Below are 23288 nucleotides of genomic sequence, written 5' to 3' on the forward strand. Positions count from 1 at the left end.
CCTCAGAATAGCATTGCCTAAAAGCACAGACCACATCTTCTAAACTTTCCATCTACGTCTGCGTTACTTCTAAAGAGCCCCCCCCATGAAGATTCACCCCCACCTACCCCAGTCATTCCACCTATTCAAACCACTGTATGAGCCTCTTGCTTTCCTCCCCTCCCCTGCCCCACCCCACTAAGATGTCTCAATAAAAACACTTGAATACTACTCATATCATTACAAATAATGAATATTTTGGTCAATGTAACTAGATTAACAAGTTGAACATGGGAGGTCTAGCCATACATAGCTAATGCCTTTCCTTCTTTCTCTTGATCATTTGTTCCTTCTCTCTGTGTTCAACTCACTCCCTTCCTCTCTTCATCTCAGAATCTCTGCCTCTTAGCTTCCCTTTATTCTCTAGTCTATTCTCTCTCCCCCTCCCTCAATCCTCTCCCTCTCTCTCTCTCTCTCTCTCTCTCCCTCAATCCTCTTTCTCTCCCTCCCTCCCTCCCTCCCTCCCTCCTCTTTCTCTCCCTCCCTCCCTCAATCCTCCTTCTCTCCCTCCCTCCCTCCCTCCCTCCCTCCCTCAATCCTCTTTCTCTCCCTCCCTCCCTCCTCTTTCTCTCCCTCCCTCCTCTTTCCCTCCCTCCCTCTTTCTCTCCCTCAATCCTCTTTCTCTCCCTCTCTCCCTCCTCTTTCTCTACCTCCCTCCCTCCTCTCCCTCCCTCCCTCCTCTTTCTCTCCCTCCCTCCTCTTTCCCTCCCTCTTCCCTCCCTCCCTCCCTCAATCCTCTTTCTCTCCCTCCTCTTTCCCTCCCTCCCTCCTCTTTCCCTCTTTGCCTCCCTCCCTCCCCTTTCCCTCCCTCCCTCCCCTTTCCCTCCCTCCCTCCCTCCCCTTTCCCTCCCTCCCTCCCTCCCTCCCTCAATCTTCTTTCTCTCCCTCCTCTTTCCCTCCCTCCCTCCCTCCCTCAATCCTCTTTCTCTCCCTCCCCCCCCCCTCTTCCCTCCCTCCCTCCCTCCCTCCCTCCCCTTTCCCTCCCTCCCTCCCCTTTCCCTCCCTCCCTCCCCTTTCCCTCCCTCCCTCCCTCAATCTTCTTTCTCTCCCTCCTCTTGCCCTCCCTCCCTCCCTCCCTCCCTCCCTCCCTCCCTCAATCCTCTTTCTCTCCCTCCTCTTTCTCTCCCTCCCTCCCTCCTCTTTCTCTCCCTCCCTCTTTCTCTCCCTCAATCCTCTTTCTCTCCCTCTCTCCCTCCTCTTTATCTCCCTCCCTCCTCTCCCTCCCTCCCTCCTCTTTCTCTCCCTCCCTCCTCTTTCCCTCCCTCTTTCCCTCCCTCCCTCCCTCCTCTTTCTCTCCCTCAATCCTCTTTCTCTCCCTCTCTCCTTCCTCTTTCTCTCCCTCCCTCCCTCTCTCCCTCCCTCCCTCCTCTTTCTCTCCCTCCCTCCTCTTTCTTTCTCTCCCTCCCTCCTCTTCCCTCCCTCCCTCCCCTTTCCCTCCCTCCCTCTTTCTCTCCCTCAATCCTCTTTCTCTCCCTCTCTCCTTCCTCTTTCTCTCCCTCCCTCTCTCCCTCCCTCCCTCCTCTTTCTCTCCCTCCCTCCTCTTTCTTTCTCTCCCTCCCTCCTCTTTCCCTCCCTCCTCTTTCCCTCCCTCCCTCCTCTTCCCTCCCTCCCTCCTCTTTCTCTCCCTCCCTCTTTCTCTCCCTCAATCCTCTTTCTCTCCCTCTCTCCCTCCTCTTTCTCTACCTCCCTCCTCTCCCTCCCTCCCTCCCTCCTCTTTCTCTCCCTCCCTCCTCTTTCCCTCCCTCTTTCCCTCCCTCCCTCCCTCCTCTTTCTCTCCCTCAATCCTCTTTCTCTCCCTCTCTCCCTCCTCTTTCTCTACCTCCCTCCTCTCCCTCCCTCCCTCCCTCCTCTTTCCCTCCCTCCCTCCCTCCCTCCCTCAATCCTCTTTCTCTCCCTCCCCCTCCTCTTTTCCCTCCCTCCCTCCCTCCCTCCCTCCCCTTTCCCTCCCTCCGTCCCCTTTCCCTCCCTCCCTCCCCTTTCCCTCCCTCCCTCCCCTTTCCCTCCCTCCCTCCCTCAATCTTCTTTCTCTCCCTCCTCTTTCCCTCCCTCCCTCCCTCCCTCCCTCCCTCCCTCCCTCCCTCAATCCTCTTTCTCTCCCTCCTCTTTCTCTCCCTCCCTCCCTCCTCTTTCTCTCCCTCCCTCTTTCTCTCCCTCAATCCTCTTTCTCTCCCTCTCTCCCTCCTCTTTATCTCCCTCCCTCCTCTCCCTCCCTCCCTCCTCTTTCTCTCCCTCCCTCCCTCTTTCCCTCCCTCTTTCCCTCCCTCCCTCCCTCCTCTTTCTCTCCCTCAATCCTCTTTCTCTCCCTCTCTCCTTCCTCTTTCTCTCCCTCCCTCCCTCTCTCCCTCCCTCCCTCCTCTTTCTCTCCCTCCCTCCTCTTTCTTTCTCTCCCTCCCTCCTCTTTCCCTCCCTCCCTCCCCTTTCCCTCCCTCCCTCTTTCTCTCCCTCAATCCTCTTTCTCTCCCTCTCTCCTTCCTCTTTCTCTCCCTCCCTCTCTCCCCCTCCCTCCCTCCTCTTTCTCTCCCTCCCTCCTCTTTCTTTCTCTCCCTCCCTCCTCTTTCCCTCCCTCCTCTTTCCCTCCCTCCCTCCTCTTTCCCTCCCTCCCTCCTCTTTCTCTCCCTCCCTCTTTCTCTCCCTCAATCCTCTTTCTCTCCCTCTCTCCCTCCTCTTTCTCTACCTCCCTCCTCTCCCTCCCTCCCTCCCTCCCTCCCTCCTCTTTCTCTCCCTCCCTCCTCTTTCCCTCCCTCTTTCCCTCCCTCCCTCCCTCCTCTTTCTCTCCCTCAATCCTCTTTCTCTCCCTCTCTCCTTCCTCTTTCTCTCCCTCCCTCTCTCCCTCCCTCCCTCCTCTTTCTCTCCCTCCCTCCTCTTTCTTTCTCTCCCTCCCTCCTCTTTCCCTCCCTCCTCTTTCCCTCCCTCCCTCCTCTCTCCCTCCCTCCCTCCCTCCCTCCTCTTTCTCTCCCTCCCTCCTCCCTCCCTCCTCTTTCTCTCCATCCCTCCCTCCCTCCTCTCTTTCTCCCCCTCCCTCCCTCCCTCCCTCCCTCCCTCCCTCCCTCCCTCCCTCCCTCCCTCCCTCCCTCCCTCCCTCCCTCCCTCCCCTCCCTCCCTCCCTCCCTCCTTTCTCTCCCTCCCTCCCCTCCCTCCCTCCTCTTTCTCTCCCTCCCTCCCTCCCTCCTCTTTCTCTCCCTCCCCCTCCCTCCCTCCCTCCTCTTCTCTCTCCCTCCCTCACTCCCTCCCTCCTCTTTCTCTCCCTCCCTCACTCCCTCCCTCCTCTTTCTCTCCATCCCTCCCTCCCTCCTCTTTCTCTCCCTCCCTCCCTCCCTCCTCTTTCTCTCCCCCTCCCTCCCTCCTCTTTCTCTCCCTCCCTCCTCTTTCTCTCCCTCCCTCCCTCCTCTTTCTCTCCCTCCCTCCCTCCCTCCCTCCCTCCCTCCCTCCTCTTTCTCTCCCTCCCTCCCTCCACTTTCTCTCCCTCCCTCCTCTTTCTCTCCCTCCCTCCCTCCTCTTTCTCTCCCTCCTCTTTCTCTCCCTCCCTCCCTCCTCTTTCTCTCCCTCCCTCCCTCCTCTTACTCTCCCTCCCTCCCTCCTCTTACTCTCTAGTTGTGTTTGCTCCACAGGTAGCAAGTCTTTAGTGGCTCCTCCAAGTTCTCCAACCTGCCATCATTATGCAGAATAGCCTTAGGTATAAACTTCTGCTCCATAACTCACGCCCTACGCGCGTAAATTCCCATGCAAACACAGTCAAAGCAAAACACATTTCCTGCTGTCGACAACATCTCTGGCAAAGAATTAATCAACCGTTCATCCATTTAGGCTCTTTGCATACCCTTTCTGTCAGAAACACGATGCTCAGAGAGCTCCGGCACTCTTCTGAGGCGATCGTTTCGTTGCCCTGATGAATCCATCAAGCTAGGTTTGATTTATACGTCTGTCTGTGATCACAGCAGTACAGCTACAGCAAATGGAGTGGCAAGGAGCGAGCTGACACCATCCGCTCCACACACACAACTCTATGGAACTTTGGGAGACAGCCTGGATGGGGGTAGAGGGGGGGGGGGGTAAAAGTTTGACACACGACATACGCATGAATGTCTACCGCATATTCTGCTCCATGTCCTTGATTAACCCAACAAGGGAAAAGTTTGGGGCTGTAATCTACAGATGCATTTTTTTGGTTTACTTGTCCACCATTGGCCTTTTTGCCCAAAGCAACTCAAAGGGAGGGCTATGTCTCAAACAATGGCACAATGAGTCTAGTGAGCAAGCCGTGACCACATACTTACAAACATTAAAACACGGAAGCATACACTGAAACTAAAAGTATAGTCATTTGGCCATATCATATCTCTAAAGCAAGCATAGAGTGCTTATGAAATACGCTACACTCCTTGTCTTTTCAAAGACCGATGTGACTGGTGTCCTGGTCAGGCTTCATCTAATCTCTCGTGACAGACTGTCACACAGTAGCTAGCTAGCCTCGAGATTTGGTTGCGGTTTCTGACATTAGGCCTGATCTGACATGGCACTCCTTCCTGATTCATCATCCACAGACCTTACAGGCCACCGTACTGGATGTCTGCCATTTTGCAAGTTCCGACCCAACTTTGCTATTTTGTGATTAGTTTGCTGTTTATTTTTTGAAAAAGTTTGGCATGGGCCCTCAAATCCTCAAAAAGTTCTACAGCTGTACCGTTGAAAGCATTTTGGCTGGCTGTGTCACTGCCTGGCATGGCAATAGCACCGACCTCGATCGCATGGCGCTACAGAGGGTGGTGCGGACAGCCCAGTACATCACTGGGGCCATGCTCCCTGCCATCCAGGGCTTCTATATCAGGTGGTGAGTATTTATTGTTTCGATGCACACTCACAGGGCACTACACATTCACACTCACAGGGCACTACACATTCACACTCACAGGGCACTACACATTACATTTACATTACATTTAAGTCATTTAGCAGACGCTCTTATCCAGAGCGACTTACAAATTGGTGAATTCACCTTCTGACATCCAGTGGAACAGCCACTTTACAATAGTGCATCTAAATCATTTAAGGGGGGGGGTGAGAAGGATTACTTTATCCTATCCTAGGTTCACACTCACTCCATCATCTGCTCACTCACACATAAGCACATACATTTATACTGACTCTACACACACACCCACTCACATACAAGCTGCTGCTACTCTGTTTATCTTACATCCTGATGCCTAGTCACCTTAGCCCCTGTACATATCTACCTCCATCACTTCAGTACCCCCTGGACATTGTAAAGATGGTTTTGTAACTGACCCTGTATAAAGTACGCTTCCAAACTTATTGTGTTCTTCATATTCCTTCTTATTTCTCGTGTTTGTTTTTCTAGTATTACATTGTTATTGATCATTGTATTGTTGGGCTTTGAGTTCCCCCCCCCCCGGTCCATGTAGTCACATTCATTACAATCCAAAAGACAATTTATCATAGATCAGCACTCCTAATCTGAGACACTTTATGAAAACGGGCCCTGGAGGCTCTGTCTGTTTGGGGGGGGGGGGGGTAGAGATGTCTGGGTCGCAAACTGACACCATCACCTGCTTGACCTAAAGGAGAGAAGAGGAAGGAGGGAGGGAGAAGAGAGAGAGGGAGAAGGAAGGAAGGAAGGAGAGAGAAGGAGAGGGAGGAAGAGAGAGAGGCCTACTCTTCAATCTTAGTCCCTGGGAGGGCCGCCCTGCACCTGCTATCCCTCATCCCATCTCATCAGAAAGGCATTTAGAGCTCCGTGACTGCAGGCCCATAATTAGCACGGATAATTATTTGCAAGGGGTGCTGGGTAAAACTGGCCTGGCATAAACAAACAGGAGGGCTCGGAGACGGATGACAAACAACATTAACATACCCTCTAACCCAGTCAAACACAATGATGATACACAGGAACACAAACACAAAACACTGACATAAAATACCCAACTACAAACATAGCACACAATCTTTGCACCCAGCTAAAATGGCAGGTAAAACCACGACAAAATAAATGTCTAACTCACATTCAAACAAACTGGCATGTCTACACAAACACACACACACTCTCTCACTCTCATGAATATGGTAACGTCTCTATGCACGTGGCTGCAGGCTTCTATCTCTCCTACAGTTCATCAACTCCCCAGCACGCCGACGCCAACCAACGCTTCATCTGCCGCGGCTAATTACCGGGCTTGCCGTTAGCTTAGCAGAAAACACCAAGACCCTGCATCTCCTAATATTTGTCAGCCTTCCATTTGTTCTGTTTAGGCATATTCTTTTAAAATGTTAACCAATGAAAAATAAACACATTGACAATGAAAAACTATGTGGCATGTATTAGCTTGTATTAAAATTCTCAGGCAGATTACATACAGTCAGGTCCAAAATGATTGCCACCCTTGATAAAAATGATATAAAAAGACTATGAAATAAATTATTCAAATACTGAGCTATACTGTATGCCCAAAAAAATGGGAACTTATATTATTTTATACTAATATAATTGCTCAGAGAGAGAGATTGTGTTGATAAATAATATGATTTATTTTTTAAGATGGGGGTGCCAATAATTATGAAACCTGTTTTCAATCCTCTGGCACCCTCCCCTTGCGATGATACCATGACTGAGCCTCTTTCCAGATTGTAGACATATTTTGGTCTACGCTTATCGACTGCCTTCTTCAATTCAAACCACAGGTGTTCACAGATGGCGAATGCAAAATGTTGATTTTGTGGTCAATTAACTATTTCTTTGTGGATGTTGATGTGCGCATGGGGATATGTCTTGTAGATCTGGAGGCTTGGTGAACTTAAGATACAACCAAGTTCTGTAATTCTCCAACTTTGGCCTTTGGCTTTTTCTTTGCTCCCGAACTATCTTCCTCACTGTGCATGGGGACAAGATACACTTGCGTCCAATACCAGGCAAGTTTACTACTGTTCTAGCGGTTTTAAACTTCTTATGTGTTGCCCTAATAGTGGTAAGTGGTATATATTCTTCTTTTTAACCCATTGTCTTATCAAGGTCAACAACCATGTCTATTTTCGTTTGCGAGTTTTTTGCCTTTTCCCATTGTGATGGATGACAAAGGGATTTTACATGTGTGTTACCTCATTTTTATACCCCAGTGAAACAGGAAGCCATGGAAGGCCACTTTGCAGTTCCTTAAACTGAGATTAAAAAGTAGAATATTACTGCAGATTTTTTTACTTTAATTACAAGAATCTTGACACCGTCCTATCTTTATGAGAAAAAAGATGACTTGTTAAACGAAATCTCTTTCTCTGAACAATTGTATTTCTCTACACACAATATAGCCCTATATTTGGTTTCTTTTATATAATCTTTTTTTGATAATTTTGGACCCGACTGACTGTAACTTCTCTCAAAGTAAGAAAAACATTAAGATTGGTTTCAAATGTCATAAAATGTGCCTTTAAGTCAGTGGTATAAAACCGGGGGTCCGTGGAGGTACTGCAGGGGGTCCGTGAAAATATTGTAAATAAAATAATAATAATAATAATTAAACACGTTTTTTTATATTTCCTGGCTAACCCCTGTTAAAAATAGTTAAACAGCTGCTCTTATCGAAAATGTGTTTGGAGTTACCTTTATAGTTTAGTTTTTTTTAACCTTTATTTAACTAGGCAAGTCAATTAAGAACAAATTCTTATTTTCAATGACGGCCTAGGAACAGTGGGTTAACTGCCTGCTCAGGGGCAGAACGACAGATTTGTACCTTGTCAGCTCGGGATTTGAAATTACAACCTTCAGGTTACTAGTCAAACGATCTAACCACTAGGCTACCCTGCCGCCCCATAGTTAATAGGCTATGTTGTTATAAGTATAATGTGGGGAGGTAAACAATTATGAAAAATCTACCAAATCTATTATTTTAAAAATGTTGATGACTTCTCCTTGCCATTATCATTTATCTGATATGTATGATGGGGGGTCCCTGGGTTGCCGGTTGGCTTGGGAGGAGTCTCTGGTCAAGAAAAGGTTGAAGACCCCTGCTTTAAGTATTACTTGTCGGATAATGGAAGCTGGTTTTTGTTTTGATATTTGTGTAAGGAAAGAATGTTTAGGAACGTTCTACTGTACAAAATTTGGAACTTGGTTAAACTGGATTAAACGTGTATAAGTTACCGAAATGTAACTTATACAAGTAACTTCATTACTACAGAAGAGAAAGTGGAAGAGAGAGAGAGATAAAGAGAGAGAGAGTGATCCAGATGGCTCAATCACCCTGAAGTGGGAGAAACCGCTATTTGTTTTTCCACCAAAGAAGATTAGCAACAAGTCAATTTGCTAAATAATAAATAAATGCTCCCATTTTGGTAAATGGGTTTTTGTGAAAGTTAGAGGCACTTAGGGCTGATTGCCTCGCTTTGCTTACACTGAGTCAGAGAAGCACAGAGACTACATTCACAGAGACGAACATACAGTCACGGCACCTAGAAACACAGACACAGTCGGTACCACTTTCCTTGGAAAGTCCCAAATAGATGGTTTGTAAATGTTCAGTAGATGGTCAACTAACTGAACAACATCTTAATTAACTATCCACTAGCCCTAACTCTACCCTAACTTAACCTTAACCCTAACTTAACTCTAACTCCTGTAACTCCTAACCTAACCCTAACTTAACTCTAACCCCTGTAACTCCTAACCTAACCCTAGAAAGCTGCTGCACGTCAACAGAGTCGCCCTCATTGATAGTTGGTTGATAGTTGGTTGATAGTTTGAGCATCTGCAGATCGTTTATAGGGGACTTTCCAAATAAAGTCTGACCTACACGGATCCATTGGTAGAGTGCAACAGACAGGGACACAGACACAGAGACAGGTGTACAGATGTCTGAATGATAATAATGTATTACTAATGTAGACCCACCAGAGGCAGAGACAGTGGATTGGAACGGTCTTCCTTATGGATTGATATCCGTCTCGCTAACCCCTACTTCCTCACTCTCTTCTATTCAAACTGTCGCACGACATACAGGCAGACTGATGTATATTTGTCCATGTATCTATCCACATAAGTACTTATACCCAACACACTCTGGGGCTTACTCTTGTGCTAACAAGACAATCAGCGCTACAAATCGCTTCCACAGCACTGGTAAAAATCCCCAATCCCTCTCTCTTTACCCACCCTCCCACACACATGCACAAAGATAAACACACACACTAAAGAACAGGCACACACACACACACACACACTCCATTATGGGCTAATTGAATCTAATTTATTTAGTTTTTGAAACGCATTTAAGGCAAACCTAAATGATGTGCTTAGCGTTTTGTTCTTCTCAAACACAATTAAAAAATAATATATAAATATATACATACTGCAAATGACATGCATATAACGGATTCATTTGGAGCCCTCGCAGGTCATTAGTAACCCACCATGACGCTGCTGAGTCGCGCGTCCGCTGGCTCCACCGACGCCCCTGGCCATTTATTCTATATTAAGTCCCTAATGGGCCCTCTCCTTGGGCTGGTAAAATATGCACAGAAGTCCAGCGCACAAAGCCATTCAAATGAACGGTTATTTATTCGCTAAACGAGGATATGATGTTTAATGTTCCTTAGACGTAGGTAGTTCCGGGGGAGGCAGAGCTACCCCTACAGCTATAGACATCATTTATTTTACACATACCCTAATATCGCACGCCAGGCAGCAGGGGAGAAAAATGGCTTTGGAAAAGAAAAAGATATAAAGAAATAATAAATGAATTGGAGAGACACATTAGAAGTTGCAGTGGAGAGATAGCAGGGAGGGATACAAAAGCACAAACACGCGGGTGTCTGGAAGCACCCTCTATGTGTGAGAGAGAGAGAGACAGAGAGATAGAGAGGGAGAGGGAGAGAGAGAGAGACAGAGAGATAGAGAGGGAGAGAGGGGGAGGGAGAGAGAGAGAGAGACAGAGAGATAGAGAGGGAGAGGGAGAGAGAGAGAGAGACAGAGAGATAGAGAGGGAGAGGGAGAGGGAGAGGGAGAGGGAGAGAGAGACAGAGACAGAGAGAGAGAGAGAGAAAGAGAGAGAGAGCGAGAGAGAGAGACAGAGAGAGACAGAGAGATAGAGAAGGTCTCGAGCCAAGCTCCCTTGTGGCTTTTAGTTTCCACAGTAAGAAGTGGAAGTGGTTTAGACAGGTAGGGGTTTAAAATGCAGAGCCCAGTGTGGTGCACCTGGCTGTGACACACGTATTTAGGCTCCTATTTCCATAACATCTCAATGCAAAAGAACACAGAGGGTCATTAAAAGTTGCCATAAAAAGTTTAGGATTAAGTCAAATGGGGAAAGAAATACTGAAATGCTCTACCTGACACCAAATGAAAGTTTTGTCTTCTTTGTTGTGTCATCACTTCTATTTTAAAAGCACTATAGCTACAACCTTTTGCTTTGGACTCCTTCGGCTTGCCAGTCAAGTTGGATTAGAGCATTGTTTGCATTACATTTTATTACACAATTTTACTGTAAACACACAATAACTATATCAGGCTAACCAAATGGTAAAATGTGTTTATTTTCCTTTTCTAGTTTTGTTTTGCTAATGACCTTTGATCTTACCTCCAGATCTACTGGCACAGTGGTGAAAGACATGGTCAGCTCCCCATCAGAGAACTCCTTCAGCTCCTTCAGAAACATCTGCTCTATGTCCAAACCTGTCACACACATGCACACACACACACACACACACACACACACACACACACACACACACACACACACACACACACACACACACACACACACACACACACACACACACACGCACACACACACACACACGCACACACACACACGCACACACACACACACACACACGCACACACACACACACACACACACGCACACACACGCACACACACACACACGCACACACACACACACGCACACACACACACGCACACACACACACGCACACACACAATGTATAGATTGCAAGGTTTAGGGTCAATTCCACAAATTCCAACAAATGTCTGCTCCCTGTAATACCACTAATTCAATTCAATTACCGATATTCTCCTGCAACGAGGACACACACACACACTTTTCACCAATGGGAGTACACGTTCGGAAGAGGTAAATAGTTATTGAAGCCGCCTAATATTAATTAGGAATACACTGTACGTGTAATGTCACTGTTAAAGCACAGGCAGTCCAGTTATACAAATATATCGATACAAATGTGAAATTATTTTTAAAAACCTGAGTGTACAAAACATCCTAACATTGAATAGCACCCCCTTTTGCCCTCAGAACAGGCATGGACTCTACAAGGTGTTGAAAGCGTTCCACAGGGATACTGGCCCATGTTGACCCCAATGCTTCCCACAGTTGTGTCAAGTTGGCTGGATGTCCTTTGGGTGGTGGACCATTCTTGATACACAAGGGAAACTGTTGGGCGTGAAAAACCCAGCAGCATTGCAGTTCTTGACACACTCAAACCGGTGTGTCTGGCATCTACTACCATACCCCGTTCAAAGGCACTTCAATATTTTGTCTTGCCCATTCACCCTCTGGAACGGTACACATACACAATCCATGACAGTTGACTCAAGGCTTAAAAATCCTTTAACCTGTCTCCTCCCCTTCATCTACACAGATTGAAGTGGATTTAACAAGTGACATCAATAAGGGATCATAGCTTTCACCTGGATTCACCTGGTCAGTCTGTCATGGAAAGAGCAGGTTTTTGTACACTCAGTGTTTACAAAGTACATGTCATTGAATTCAAGTTTATTCAATTCTGAATTCTAATTCAATTCCAACTATATCTTTTACAATTTCCCAAACAGCCTAACTCCAATTCAAGTCCAATTCCATTGCCCTAATTCAATTGTCCACTTCATGAGTTACATCGCCACAGGCAGGCAAGCAGACAGACAGACACAATCCAGCAAGCTGCAAACACACACCTTGAAACTGGGCCTCGCCAGCGTTAGGACCGGTTGTGACATCATAGGGGGAGATGCTGCTTCTCTCTTCCAATGCCCTCAGCAGCTCCTCCAGGTCCACCGAGCAGTGGCCAACTTGGATCCACATCACCTCTGACTGTAGCCGCAGGGCCTCTGAGAAAACACACACAGGCTGCATCAAAAACAAACCGATAGTCAGTCATTGGTGTTATATTAGACCATGTCGTCCTATTATGTTTGTAAACTGAAACCACCCGGGGGAGAAATGTACAGGCCGCAAATATCTCAGGGACACTGCATCAAGACCATCATATCATACAGAGGTACTCTCACAAAGTGATGTCAGTGACATCAGTTCAACTCATCCCACTCAGGAGCTGTTGCGTGGTGCTGTGCTCCGTAAAGCACAGCACCCTTGACTGTATGTGAATGGACAAAGCCGTCGATGACCACACGCCGTTCATTCCTATGTGACGACTCAACGGCATAGTTGAAGCTCGGGAAGTCGGTTTCAGCTTGCTAAGATGGCGTCTCATCCGGGGGATTCTCAAGACATTACATGCGTAGTTTGAGCCACTCGGGGGAAGTGACGTTGCAGATTAGCTCAGTGCTGCCTCTTCTTGAAGGCTGACCGGGATACCGCAGGCTGCCAGTAGCAGCGAAATTATCCTAATAACCTTTTTCTGTGTGCAATTTTAAAATAAATGGTTCAAGGACATACATTTGGTGTGATCGAAGCAATTATTGGTACCATGATTTTCTCCTAATGTTTTCTTTATTTACACAAATATTGCCCTAGAAGATTGGCATTTTACCTTTCACTATAATTGGGATATCCTGCTATCTGAAAACAACAGCCTGCAGTACCCCGGCCGGCCTTGAAATCCATGGCTTCAAAGAGAGGGGGCAGTTGTTCTCTCCTCCACAGAACACATACACACACGCACACACATACACACACTATCCGGTAAATCACAGCTAAGACATAGGGATACGCAATGGAGAACAACAAGACTGCTTGCTTGGTTGCTTGTTTGACTGATTTATTGGCAGGGGGAAGAACACACACACACACCATGCACTCATGCATGCACACACCTGCCATGTCAGAGGTAGTGAATCATAACGGTGTGTTTAAAGTGTCAAATACAACAAACCCAGCAACCCAGAGGGGTTGAAAGAAACACACACAGGCAGACGCACATGTACACATTCTGACACACTTTCTTCTATTCTCTTTCTGTCTAGATGTCATGACTTGTTACTCTTTATTCCCCTCCCTCGGCCATGCACATACCCTCTCTCCTGGTGGGTGTTAACCGAGTCATATCGGGGTTCTTTGTGTGTGTCCTGCGTCGGCCCATTACCCCCAGGGGGGCGCCATCGGCCCTCACCTCCTAAGAGCTCCCCCAGCGGTGCACAGATCGGCTCCACTGCCTCTTGAAGAATCTCCCTGGCGACCACCATCGCCATGGACAATACCCCCTCCTCTCCTGCCCGTTGCTCGTGGTGATGGACCACTCGGAGGATGCTGGACTCCAGAGCTTCATAGTCGGAGCTGGATCAGACAGGGGGAGGGGATCATTACACTACATCTGCACAAAGCCCTCGGGCTTGTCTGAAACAATAAACACACATTTTCATAATATACCATCTAACACACACATCAGACAATACAGACACCCAAATGTACAAACACACGCAAAATATCACCCTCATGATTTATCCCATCAATTCTGTGTGTGTGCGCATATGTGGGTGTGTGCGTGTACCTGTCGAGCACATCGTCCCTCATCAAAGTGAGGGAGAGTTTTCCTCTGTGGTGGAGCTGCAGTAGTTTGATGTCGTCTCTCCACAGCAGAGCAGACTCACACACCCTAACCCTCTTAAGGTACCGCACTGTCTCCCCCGGCAACCCCACGTCACATTTCTGACCACACAGGACTGGGACATACACACAATCTGATCGCTCCTTCTGAGAGAGAGACACACACACACACACACACACACACACACACACACACACACACACACACACACACACACACACACACACACACACACACACACACACACACACACACACACACACAGAAAGTACAAATACAAGACACAAAAATAAACGTAAACTCAACCTCCAACACATAAACAAGTACACAAAGGCTACAATACAGACACATGCAAACACACACAAACACACACAAATCACATACATAAATACCATGCACACGTGAACATGTCCCCACACATTACCTGGTTGAGGAAATAGGCATAACAAAGTGTTGAAGCCACAGAATCTACATCTGGGTCCACCCCTCCTAGGACAGCATGGACTTTAGGACAGTCAGGTCCTGAAGCCTGGAACAAACAAAAAGACAAACACATACAGAAGAGGTTGACACGATCATGCAGCATCAGAGTTATTGCATTGACAACGTTTACACTTCGGTTTGTTTTTCTGTTCTGTGGATTAGCAAGCATTTTAAAGTAGCTGTAGCATGACCTGTAATATGACCTATAATTAATTACAGTAGGAGTGAAATCCTTTTCCTTCCAAAAAGTGGTAATTAAGTATGTTACAAATAAGCATTTCTGAGTTGGAATGGTTTTGGCATATACACTCCTAGAAAAAAATGGTTCTTTGGGGTTCTATATGGAAACGTTTGGTTCTTTGGGGTTCTATATAGAAACGTTTGGTTCTTTGGATGAGATTAAATAACCCTTTACTCAAAAAAGTTGTATATATACACAGTGCTTTCAGAAAGTATTCATACCCCTTGACTTATTCCACATTTTGTTGTGTTAGATTTTTTTTAAATCACCCAACTCCACACAATACCACATAATGACAAAGTGAAAACATGTTTAGGACATTTTTGCAAATGTATTTAAAATTAAATACAGAAATATCTAATTTACATAAGTATTCACACCTCTGAGCCAAAACATGTATAATCCCCTTTGGCAGCGATTACAGCTGTGAGTCTTTCTGGGTAAGTCTCTAAGAGCTTTGCACACCTGGATTGTACAATATTTGCACATTATAATTTTTTTTAATTCTTCAAGCTCTGTCAAGTTGGTTGTTGATCATTGCATAACAGCCATTGTCAAGTCTTGCCATAGATTTTTAAGCCAATTTAAGTCAAAACTGTAACTAGGCCACACAGGATTGTCGTCTTGGTAAGCAACTCCAGTGTATATTTGGCCTTGTGTTTTAGGTTATTGTCCTGCTGAAAGGTGAATTTGTCTCCCAATTTGTCTGTTGAAAGCAGACTGAACCAGGTTTTCCTCTAAGATTTTGCCTGTGCTTAGCTCTATTCTATTTTTTTTATCCCTCCCCAAAAAACTCACTAAGTGAGTCCTTGCCGATGGCAAGCATACCCATAACATGATGCAGCCACCACCATGCTTGAAAATATGAAGACTTCGTGATGTGTTGTCTTGGATATGCCCCAAATATAACGCTTTGTGTTCAGAACATAATGTTAATTTCATTGCCAAATGTTAATTTAGGGCCTTATTGCAAACAAGATGCATGTTTTGGAATATTTGTATTCTGTACAGGCTTCCTTCTTTTCATTCTGTCATTTATGTTAGTGTTGTGGAGTAACTACAATGTTGTTGATCCATCCTCAGTTCTCATGTCACAGCCATTCAACTCTGTAACTGTTTTAAAGTCACCATTGGTGTCATGGTGAAATCTCTAAGCAGTTTCCTTCCTCTCCGTTAACTGAGTTAGGGGGAGGCCTGTATCTCTTTTAGTGACTGGGTGTATTGATACACCACTCAAAGTGTAATTAATAACTTCAACATGCTCAAAATGATATTAAATGTCTATAAAACAAGTGTTTACCCATCTACCAATTCTTTGCGAAGCACTGGAAAACCTCTCTTGTCATTGTGGTGAAATCTGTGTTTGAAATTCACTGCTCGACTGAGGGACCTTACAGTTATGTTACTTACCTACAGTGGGGAGAACAAGTATTTGATACACTGCCGATTTTGCAAGTTTTCCTACTTAAAAAGCATGCAGAGGTCTGTAATTTTTATCATAGGTACATTTCAACTGTGAGAGACGGAATCTAAATAAAACAAAAATCCAGAAAATCACATTGTATGATTTTTAAGTAATTAAGTTGCGTTTTATTGCATGACATAAGTATTTGATCACCTAACAGAGGCAGAGGATCTCTCTTTTGGCTGCTGCTGACAACAACTGCATGTAAGTTGTTCTTCTACATCGTAGTAATTCTATGTCTGCATTGCATTTTGTCTTCATTGTGGCAGATTAACTCATGCTTATTTCGGAAGATTAACTGATGTTTTTGCTCCTTCTTATTCTCTGGAACCAGTCAAACATGTAGCCCGACGGCTAAGGAGTTGGACGTGTGGCAGGAGCTGGACGTGTGGCGGGAGTTGGACCTGCGGCCGAAGGGTGGCCGGTTCAAATCCCAGGTGGCTGCTTGAAAAACAAAAATGGGTAGAAGTGATCTGACAACAGTAGGGCTGCTGGGTTCACACCTGCAAACAATTCCCCTACAGTTGGGTCCTTGAACAAGGCTCTTAACCCCACAACATGCTCTCCATCCAGGGTTGCTGCATGCAGTTTGAACCTGTGACTGTCTCAACTGTATGTTTGGGGGGGGTTGAGAACTGAGCAAAATACACATTTTTGTTGTTCATTGTAACTAATGGACAGAGTACAGTATATTGTATTGTATTGTAAAAAAGTCAACCAGAGTTGATAGGGGCCATCATTCAAACAAAGAAATGCCTCCCTGGCCACCAGTGCATATTTCCAAATGATGTTTGCATACAGTGCTGTGAAGTATTTGCCCCCATTCAAATTTGTTCTACTTCTGCATATTTTTGATACTGAATGTTTTTGATACTAAATGTCTTCAACCAAATCCAAATTTTAAATAAAGGGAACCTGAGTGAACAAATAACACAACAATTACATAATTGTTCAGAATTAGTTGGGTAACATAGATAATTAAGATGTTTATTTTTGCATAATATGCTTATGTGAGATACTTGTCATTAGAATGTATAATTTTGGACTATAGGGTTGGCAGTTGCACTTTTCCCTCAGGTGGGGCTCAGTCACCTGGGGCCCAGAGAGGGGAGAGGTCAGGCTTGTCTTTCACATGTCCCTGGTGCTATGCAGAATATCAGAAAGGGAAGAGGACAGAATGGAACATTGTCTTCATATCTGAATGTGTCTTTACCTATTCTTAAACCATGTGAAGGGATAGCGTGATTAATGGGGAACCAATTACTTGTCTCCACAATGTCTGTGCGCTTATCCTAGGATAGTGTATGACCTAGAGGCTCACTCCCCTCAGTGAGCTTGTCCAGGAGTGGGGTCAAGAGGGAGTTTACTTGAGATGGGAGTATCTAGAGTTGACAATTGATATATGCCATTGGATGAGTTGGTGTTTTTGTACTATGAACTACCAGGAACGAGATTAGAACCTGTTTTAGGGAACAAACTGAACGATAATTTATAGCGAATGCTATTTGGCTATGGGATACTTCTCTCTCTCAAGTAAGTCTTTCTTTGTGAACAGTTTCTAAGATCTGTGATTTGTCATGTAAGTTGAGAGGGGTGTATCTTGGCTATAAAAGATCTTTGTACTTTTCTGTATTCACTTTTCAATGGTTCATTAGAGATAGCCCTTTTTGACTTTCAATGATGCGCTATTGCAAAGCTCTTAATAAAAAGATGTAGTTTAAGTGTAACTCTGACTGGTGTGTAGTTTGTAACTCTCCTCATTTGGTAAAGCAGAAAAAGGCCACCACAGTTTTCAAGTATGAAATGCTCGTTTCAAGCCCTGCCACAACATCTCAATTGGGATTAGGTCTGGACATTGACGAGGCCATTAAAAAACTTCACATATGTTGCTTTTTATACATTTTCATGTAAACTTGATTGTGTGTTTTGGATCATTGTCTTGCTGCATGACCCATCTGCGCTTCACAGACAGATGGCCTGACATTCTCCTGTAGAATTCTCTGATACAGAGCAGAATTCATGGTTTCTTCTGTTAAGGCAAGTCGTCCAGGTCCTGAGGCAGCAAAGCATCCCCAAACCATCACACTACTACCACTGTGCTTGACCGTTGCTATAAGGTTCTTACTGTGGAATGCAGTGTTTGGTTTTTGCCAGGCATAATGGGATCCAAGTCGTGTAATTTCACTTTCTGTGAGAAAACAAGTAATGTGTAGTGTAGAGAATCATAGCACCATCTAAACCACTGTGAAATAACTTTTCAATAACCAAAAATATTGTATTTTCAGCTTGTTTGAAGCTGGTGTACAAAACTGAAAGTAAAAGCGTAAAAGTGATAGTGTGGAATTCAGAGTATTCCTGAATGTGGGCATTTCTGCATCTCCCCATCCCTCCAGCACCCCATTGGCTCCTGCATGAACGCCTCCCCAAGCACGACATAAAATCAAATGCGCCGAATACAGGTATTGCTGTGAAATACCTTGCTGTGAAATACTTACTTACAAGCCCTTAATCAACAATTATGTTTTTTTTTATGTAACTAAGAAATCTGCTACAAAGAAATGATCAATAAAATAAACAAAAGTAAAAAGTAACACAAAACAACAATAATGAGGCTATATACAAGGGGGTATCGGTACCGAGTCAACCGAAAGTCAATCAATATTCATGCTACTGTGACACTTTTGAATGTGGGTCGAAAGGGAAATAAAAACATTATCTGAGTTTTTTTCTCACGCCTGCCAAACACCTGCCCTCACTGTCGTTAATGGAACCGTGGGAAAATATTTCCCGACAGGCTGGGGCCCAGGACACTGTCTACCGGTCACCTCCTGCTAGCACAGCAGGCAGGAGGCTGGGGCGACGCCGTGCGCTCACTAGCTAGCTTAATCTTTAGCGACACCGTGTGCTAGCTTGCTAGTTAGCTAGCAAGCACACGGTGTCTCGCAGTCTCCCCATGTCCGCTGTGTACCGGAGAAAACTGTGTCCAACAGGTGGGTGCGAAGCACACCGTCTCCCAGTCTCCCCACGTCCGCTAGTAAAGCAGGCGGGAGGTTGGGGCGACACCATGTGCTAACTAAAATCAGCAAAAAAAGAAACTGTCTTTCAAAGATAATTAGTAAAAATCTAAATAACTACCCAGATCTTCATTGTAAAGAGTTTAAACACTGTTTCCGTGCTTGTTCAATGAACCATAAACAATTAATGAACATGCACCTGTGGAACGGTCGTTAAGACACTAACAGCTTACAGACGGAAGGCAATTAAGGTCACAGTTATGAAAACTTAGGACACTAAAGAGGCCTTTCTACTGACTCTGAAAAACACCAAAAGAAAGATGTCCAGGGTTCCTGCTCATGTGCGTGAACATGCCTTAGGCATGCTGCAAGGAGGCATGAGGACTGTAGATGTGGCCAGGGCAATAAATTGCAATGTCCGTACTATGAGACACATAAGACAGCTCTACAGGGAAACAGGACGGACAGCTGATCATCCTCGCAGTGGCAGACCATGTGTAACACCTGCACAGGATCGGTACATCCGAACATCACACCTGTGGGACAGGTACAGGATGGAAACAACAACAGCCTGAGTTACACCAGGAACGCACAATCCCTCCATCAGTGCTCAGACTGTTCGCAATAGCCTGAGAGAGGCTGGACTGAGGGCTTGTAGGCCTGTTGTAAGGCAGGTCCTCATCAGACATCACTGGCAACAACGTTGTCTATGGGCACAAACCCACCGTCGCTGGACCAGACAGGACTGGCAAAAAGTGCTCTTCACTGACGAGTCACAGTTTTGTCTCACCAGGGGTAATGGTCGGATTCATGTTTATCGTCGAAGGAATGAGCGTTACACCGAGGCCTGTACTCTGGAGCGGAATCGATTTGCAGGTGGAAGTTCCGTCATGGTCTGGGGCGGTGTGTCACAGCACCATCGGACTGAGCTTGTTGTCATTGCAGGCAATCCTAACCCTGTGATTTCCTGCAAGACAGGAATGTAGTGTTCTGCTATTACCAACGAAGAGCCCGGATCTCAATCCCATTGAGCACGTCTGGGACGTGTTGGATCGAAGGGTGTGGGCTAGGGCCATTTCCTCCAGAAATGTCCAGGAACTTGCAGGTGCCTTGGTGGAAGAGTGGAGTAACATCTCACAGCAAGAACTGGCAAATCTGGTGCATTCCATGAGGAGGAGGAGATGCACTGCAGTACTTAATGCAGCTGGTGGCCACACCAGATACTGACTGTTACTTTTTATTTTATTTACTGTATATATATATATATATATATATATATATATATATATATATATATATATATATATATTTTTAATCCATTATTTTACCAGGTAAGTTGACTGAGAACACATTTACAGCAACGACCTGGGGAATAGTTACACGGGAGAGGAGGGGGATGAATGAGCCAATTGTAAACTGGGGATGACTTGGTAGCCATGATGGTTTCAGTGGCAGATTGGGAATTTAGCCAGGACACCGGGGTTTACACCCCTACTCTTACGATAAGTGCCATGGGATCTTTAATGACCTCAGAGAGTCAGGACACCCGTTTGACGTCCCATCCGAAAGACGGCACCCTACACAGGGCAGTGTCCCCAATCACTGCCCTGGGGAATTGGAATATTTTTTTAGACCAGTGGAAAGAGTGCCTCCTACTGGCCCTCTAACACCACTTCCAGCAGCATCTCGTCTCCCGCCCAGGGACTGACCAGGACCAATCCTGCTTAGCTTCAGAAGAAAGCCAGCAGTGGTATGCAGGGTGGTATGCTCCTGGCATACCATATTTTGACCCCCCTTTGTTCAGGGACACATTATTCCATTTATGTTAGTCACATGTCTGTGGAACTTGTTCAGTTTATGTCTCAGTTGTTGAATCTTATGTTCATACAAATATTTACACATGTTAAGTTTGCTGAAAATAAATGCAGTTGACTGAGAGGACGTTTCTTTTTTTGCTGAGTTTAGCTAGTGACACAGTGTATTAGCTTGCTAGTTAGCTAGCTAGTACACAGTGTTGCTCCTGCCTCCCACCTGCTGTGTACCGGAGTCTTCCTTAGGACTAGCTGGCTAAGGTAGCATACAGTGTCCTTCACTCCCACTTGCCGAACAGAACTGCGGGAAAACAATGCCTGACAGGCGGGGGGGCAAAGGACACACTACCGCTGTGTACTAGCTATAGCTAGCCACACTTCTCTTTGGCAGCTGGAAATGAACAGATGGGAATGATTAGTACCATTAAAGGTAGAATATTTAACAAAAGGTAATTGTTGGCGCTTGTTGATTGATGAAATGTTTTAATAATCAGGCTGATGTGGAGTCTGCTTACCAGACTTTTCTCACATCTTTCAATTCTGTATTTCGCCACTGCTTTCCCTTAGTTAAATCACACAGGAGAGCAGCAGATGGGTTCTGGAAACCTTGGTTTAGTTGTGGTCTCCCAAGTGGCGCAGCGGTTTAATCCCTTGGAGGCATCACTACAGACAAGGGTTCGATCCCAAGCTGTGTCACAACCGACCGGGAGTCCAATAGGGCGGCACACAATTGGCCAAGCATCATTTGGGTTAGGGGAGGGTTTTGCTGGGGGGGGGGGCTATACTTGGTTCATCGAGCTGGAATGGTCTTTCCTCCAACACATTGGTGCAGCGGGCAGGTGTTAAGAAGCGTGGTTTGGCGGGTCAATTTTCAGAGGACGAATGACTTGACCTTTGCCTCTTCTGAGTCCGTTGGGGAGTTGCAGTGATGAGACAAGATCGTCATTTTTTTTTCCCCTTTATTTTACTAGGCAAGTCAGTTAAGAACAAATTCTTAATTTCAATGACGGCCTAGGAACAGTGGGTTAACTGCCTGTTCAGGGGCAGAACGACAGATTTTGTACCTTGTCAGCTCGGGGATTTGAACTTGCAACCTTTCGGTTACTAGTCCAATGCTCTAACCACTAGGCTACACTGCCGCCCCGTTGGGGAGAAAAAAAGTCACAAATATAGTGATCCTGATGTTATTTCATTGTGAATGTGGGTTCCTCTCTGTCAAAGAAAATAGAGAAAACTGATAGAAATCCCTTGGATTACATCACTTCTCTGCTTCAGTTTGAGGTAATTGGTAACTTAAAGATATCAGCAGCAGGCTATGATGAAATCGGTGCCTCTTAGGTGAAATCAGTGTCTTCCTCATTACTGAGCCTCTAACGTATATCTTCACCAAATCATTGTTACTAAAGAGTTTAAAATGGCCAATGTTATCCTCCTCTATAGATAGGTCTATAAGAGAATGTTGAAACATTTAAATCAACACTGTATTCTATATGAGCACCGTAAAAACTACTCCACAGATATGGTTCTTAAGCAACAATGAATCCGCTCGTCATCTTTTTAGATTTGTCCAAGGCCTTTGACACGGTTGATCATAAAATATGACTTTCTAAATTGCATTATTACAGTTTTCATGATTATACATATAATTGCCTATATAGTTATGATTATGGTAGAGATCAAAGTGTTTATGCGAATGGCCGTGCATCTACGAGGGACAAGATATCCTGTGGCTGCAGTTGGACCTTTGTTATTCACAATCTACATCCGTGACCTTCCTGCTGTGTCTTCTACCATACTTCCCATTCTCTTTGTTGATGATAACAATTTGATTTTATCACACAGAAATGCTGATTCACTAATTAACGAAGCCAACTCCGGTATGGCCACATTTTCTGAATGGTTCCAGATCATTTGCTAATCTTTAAATGTACTGTATATAACTGTAATACAACTGTATTGTATTCGCTAGTAATAAGACATATTGTTATAATAACAATAATAATACATTTTTAAAAAGAGCGAGAATATCAATTGGTTGGAATGAAAAGGAACTAGTCACATCCACTAAATTCCTCTGAGTTCTAAGTGATGAAAAGTTGACCTGGAAAGATCATATTACATTTGTCTCCAGCTAAACTATAGCTTCATTTATCCATATCTCATTTACTGTGATATTGTCTGGACAACTTCACATGCCTCCTACCTACACAAATTACTCATCATTAAAAAAAAAAATTGTAAGACTAGCCACCTCCTTTAAATACCTATTTACGACAATAATGTACGCCAATTATGCCACTTTCATCTACAAATACTCATACCTGCCAGACAGTTTACCTAAATCCTTCAATGGATTCTTCCAGGTGAATTCAGATATCCATCTATATAACACAAGACACTGCGATAACCTTCACCCTCCCCACTGCCGCACCTCACATCGTCAATTCTCTATTAGATATAGAAGGTACTATACT

At 45.2% G+C, this 23288-nt stretch overlaps 1 protein-coding gene across 1 annotated transcript in view; it reads right to left on the reverse strand.

Moving 5' to 3' along the window:
* The window catches only part of LOC135514328 (protein prune homolog 2-like), a 56161-nt gene that overhangs the window by 28324 nt on the left and 4549 nt on the right, over positions 1-23288 (reverse strand). The window contains exons 2-6 of the mRNA XM_064937729.1: positions 14225-14329; positions 13744-13946; positions 13366-13529; positions 11972-12124; positions 10620-10714 (exon numbers count right to left, since the gene is read on the reverse strand). Coding sequence (XP_064793801.1) covers positions 10620-10714; positions 11972-12124; positions 13366-13529; positions 13744-13946; positions 14225-14329 — 720 coding nt within the window. The remainder of the gene's footprint in view (positions 1-10619; positions 10715-11971; positions 12125-13365; positions 13530-13743; positions 13947-14224; positions 14330-23288) is intronic.

The sequence above is a fragment of the Oncorhynchus masou genome, chromosome 25 (assembly GCF_036934945.1).
Source record: "Oncorhynchus masou masou isolate Uvic2021 chromosome 25, UVic_Omas_1.1, whole genome shotgun sequence".
Lineage (NCBI taxonomy): Eukaryota > Metazoa > Chordata > Actinopteri > Salmoniformes > Salmonidae > Oncorhynchus > Oncorhynchus masou.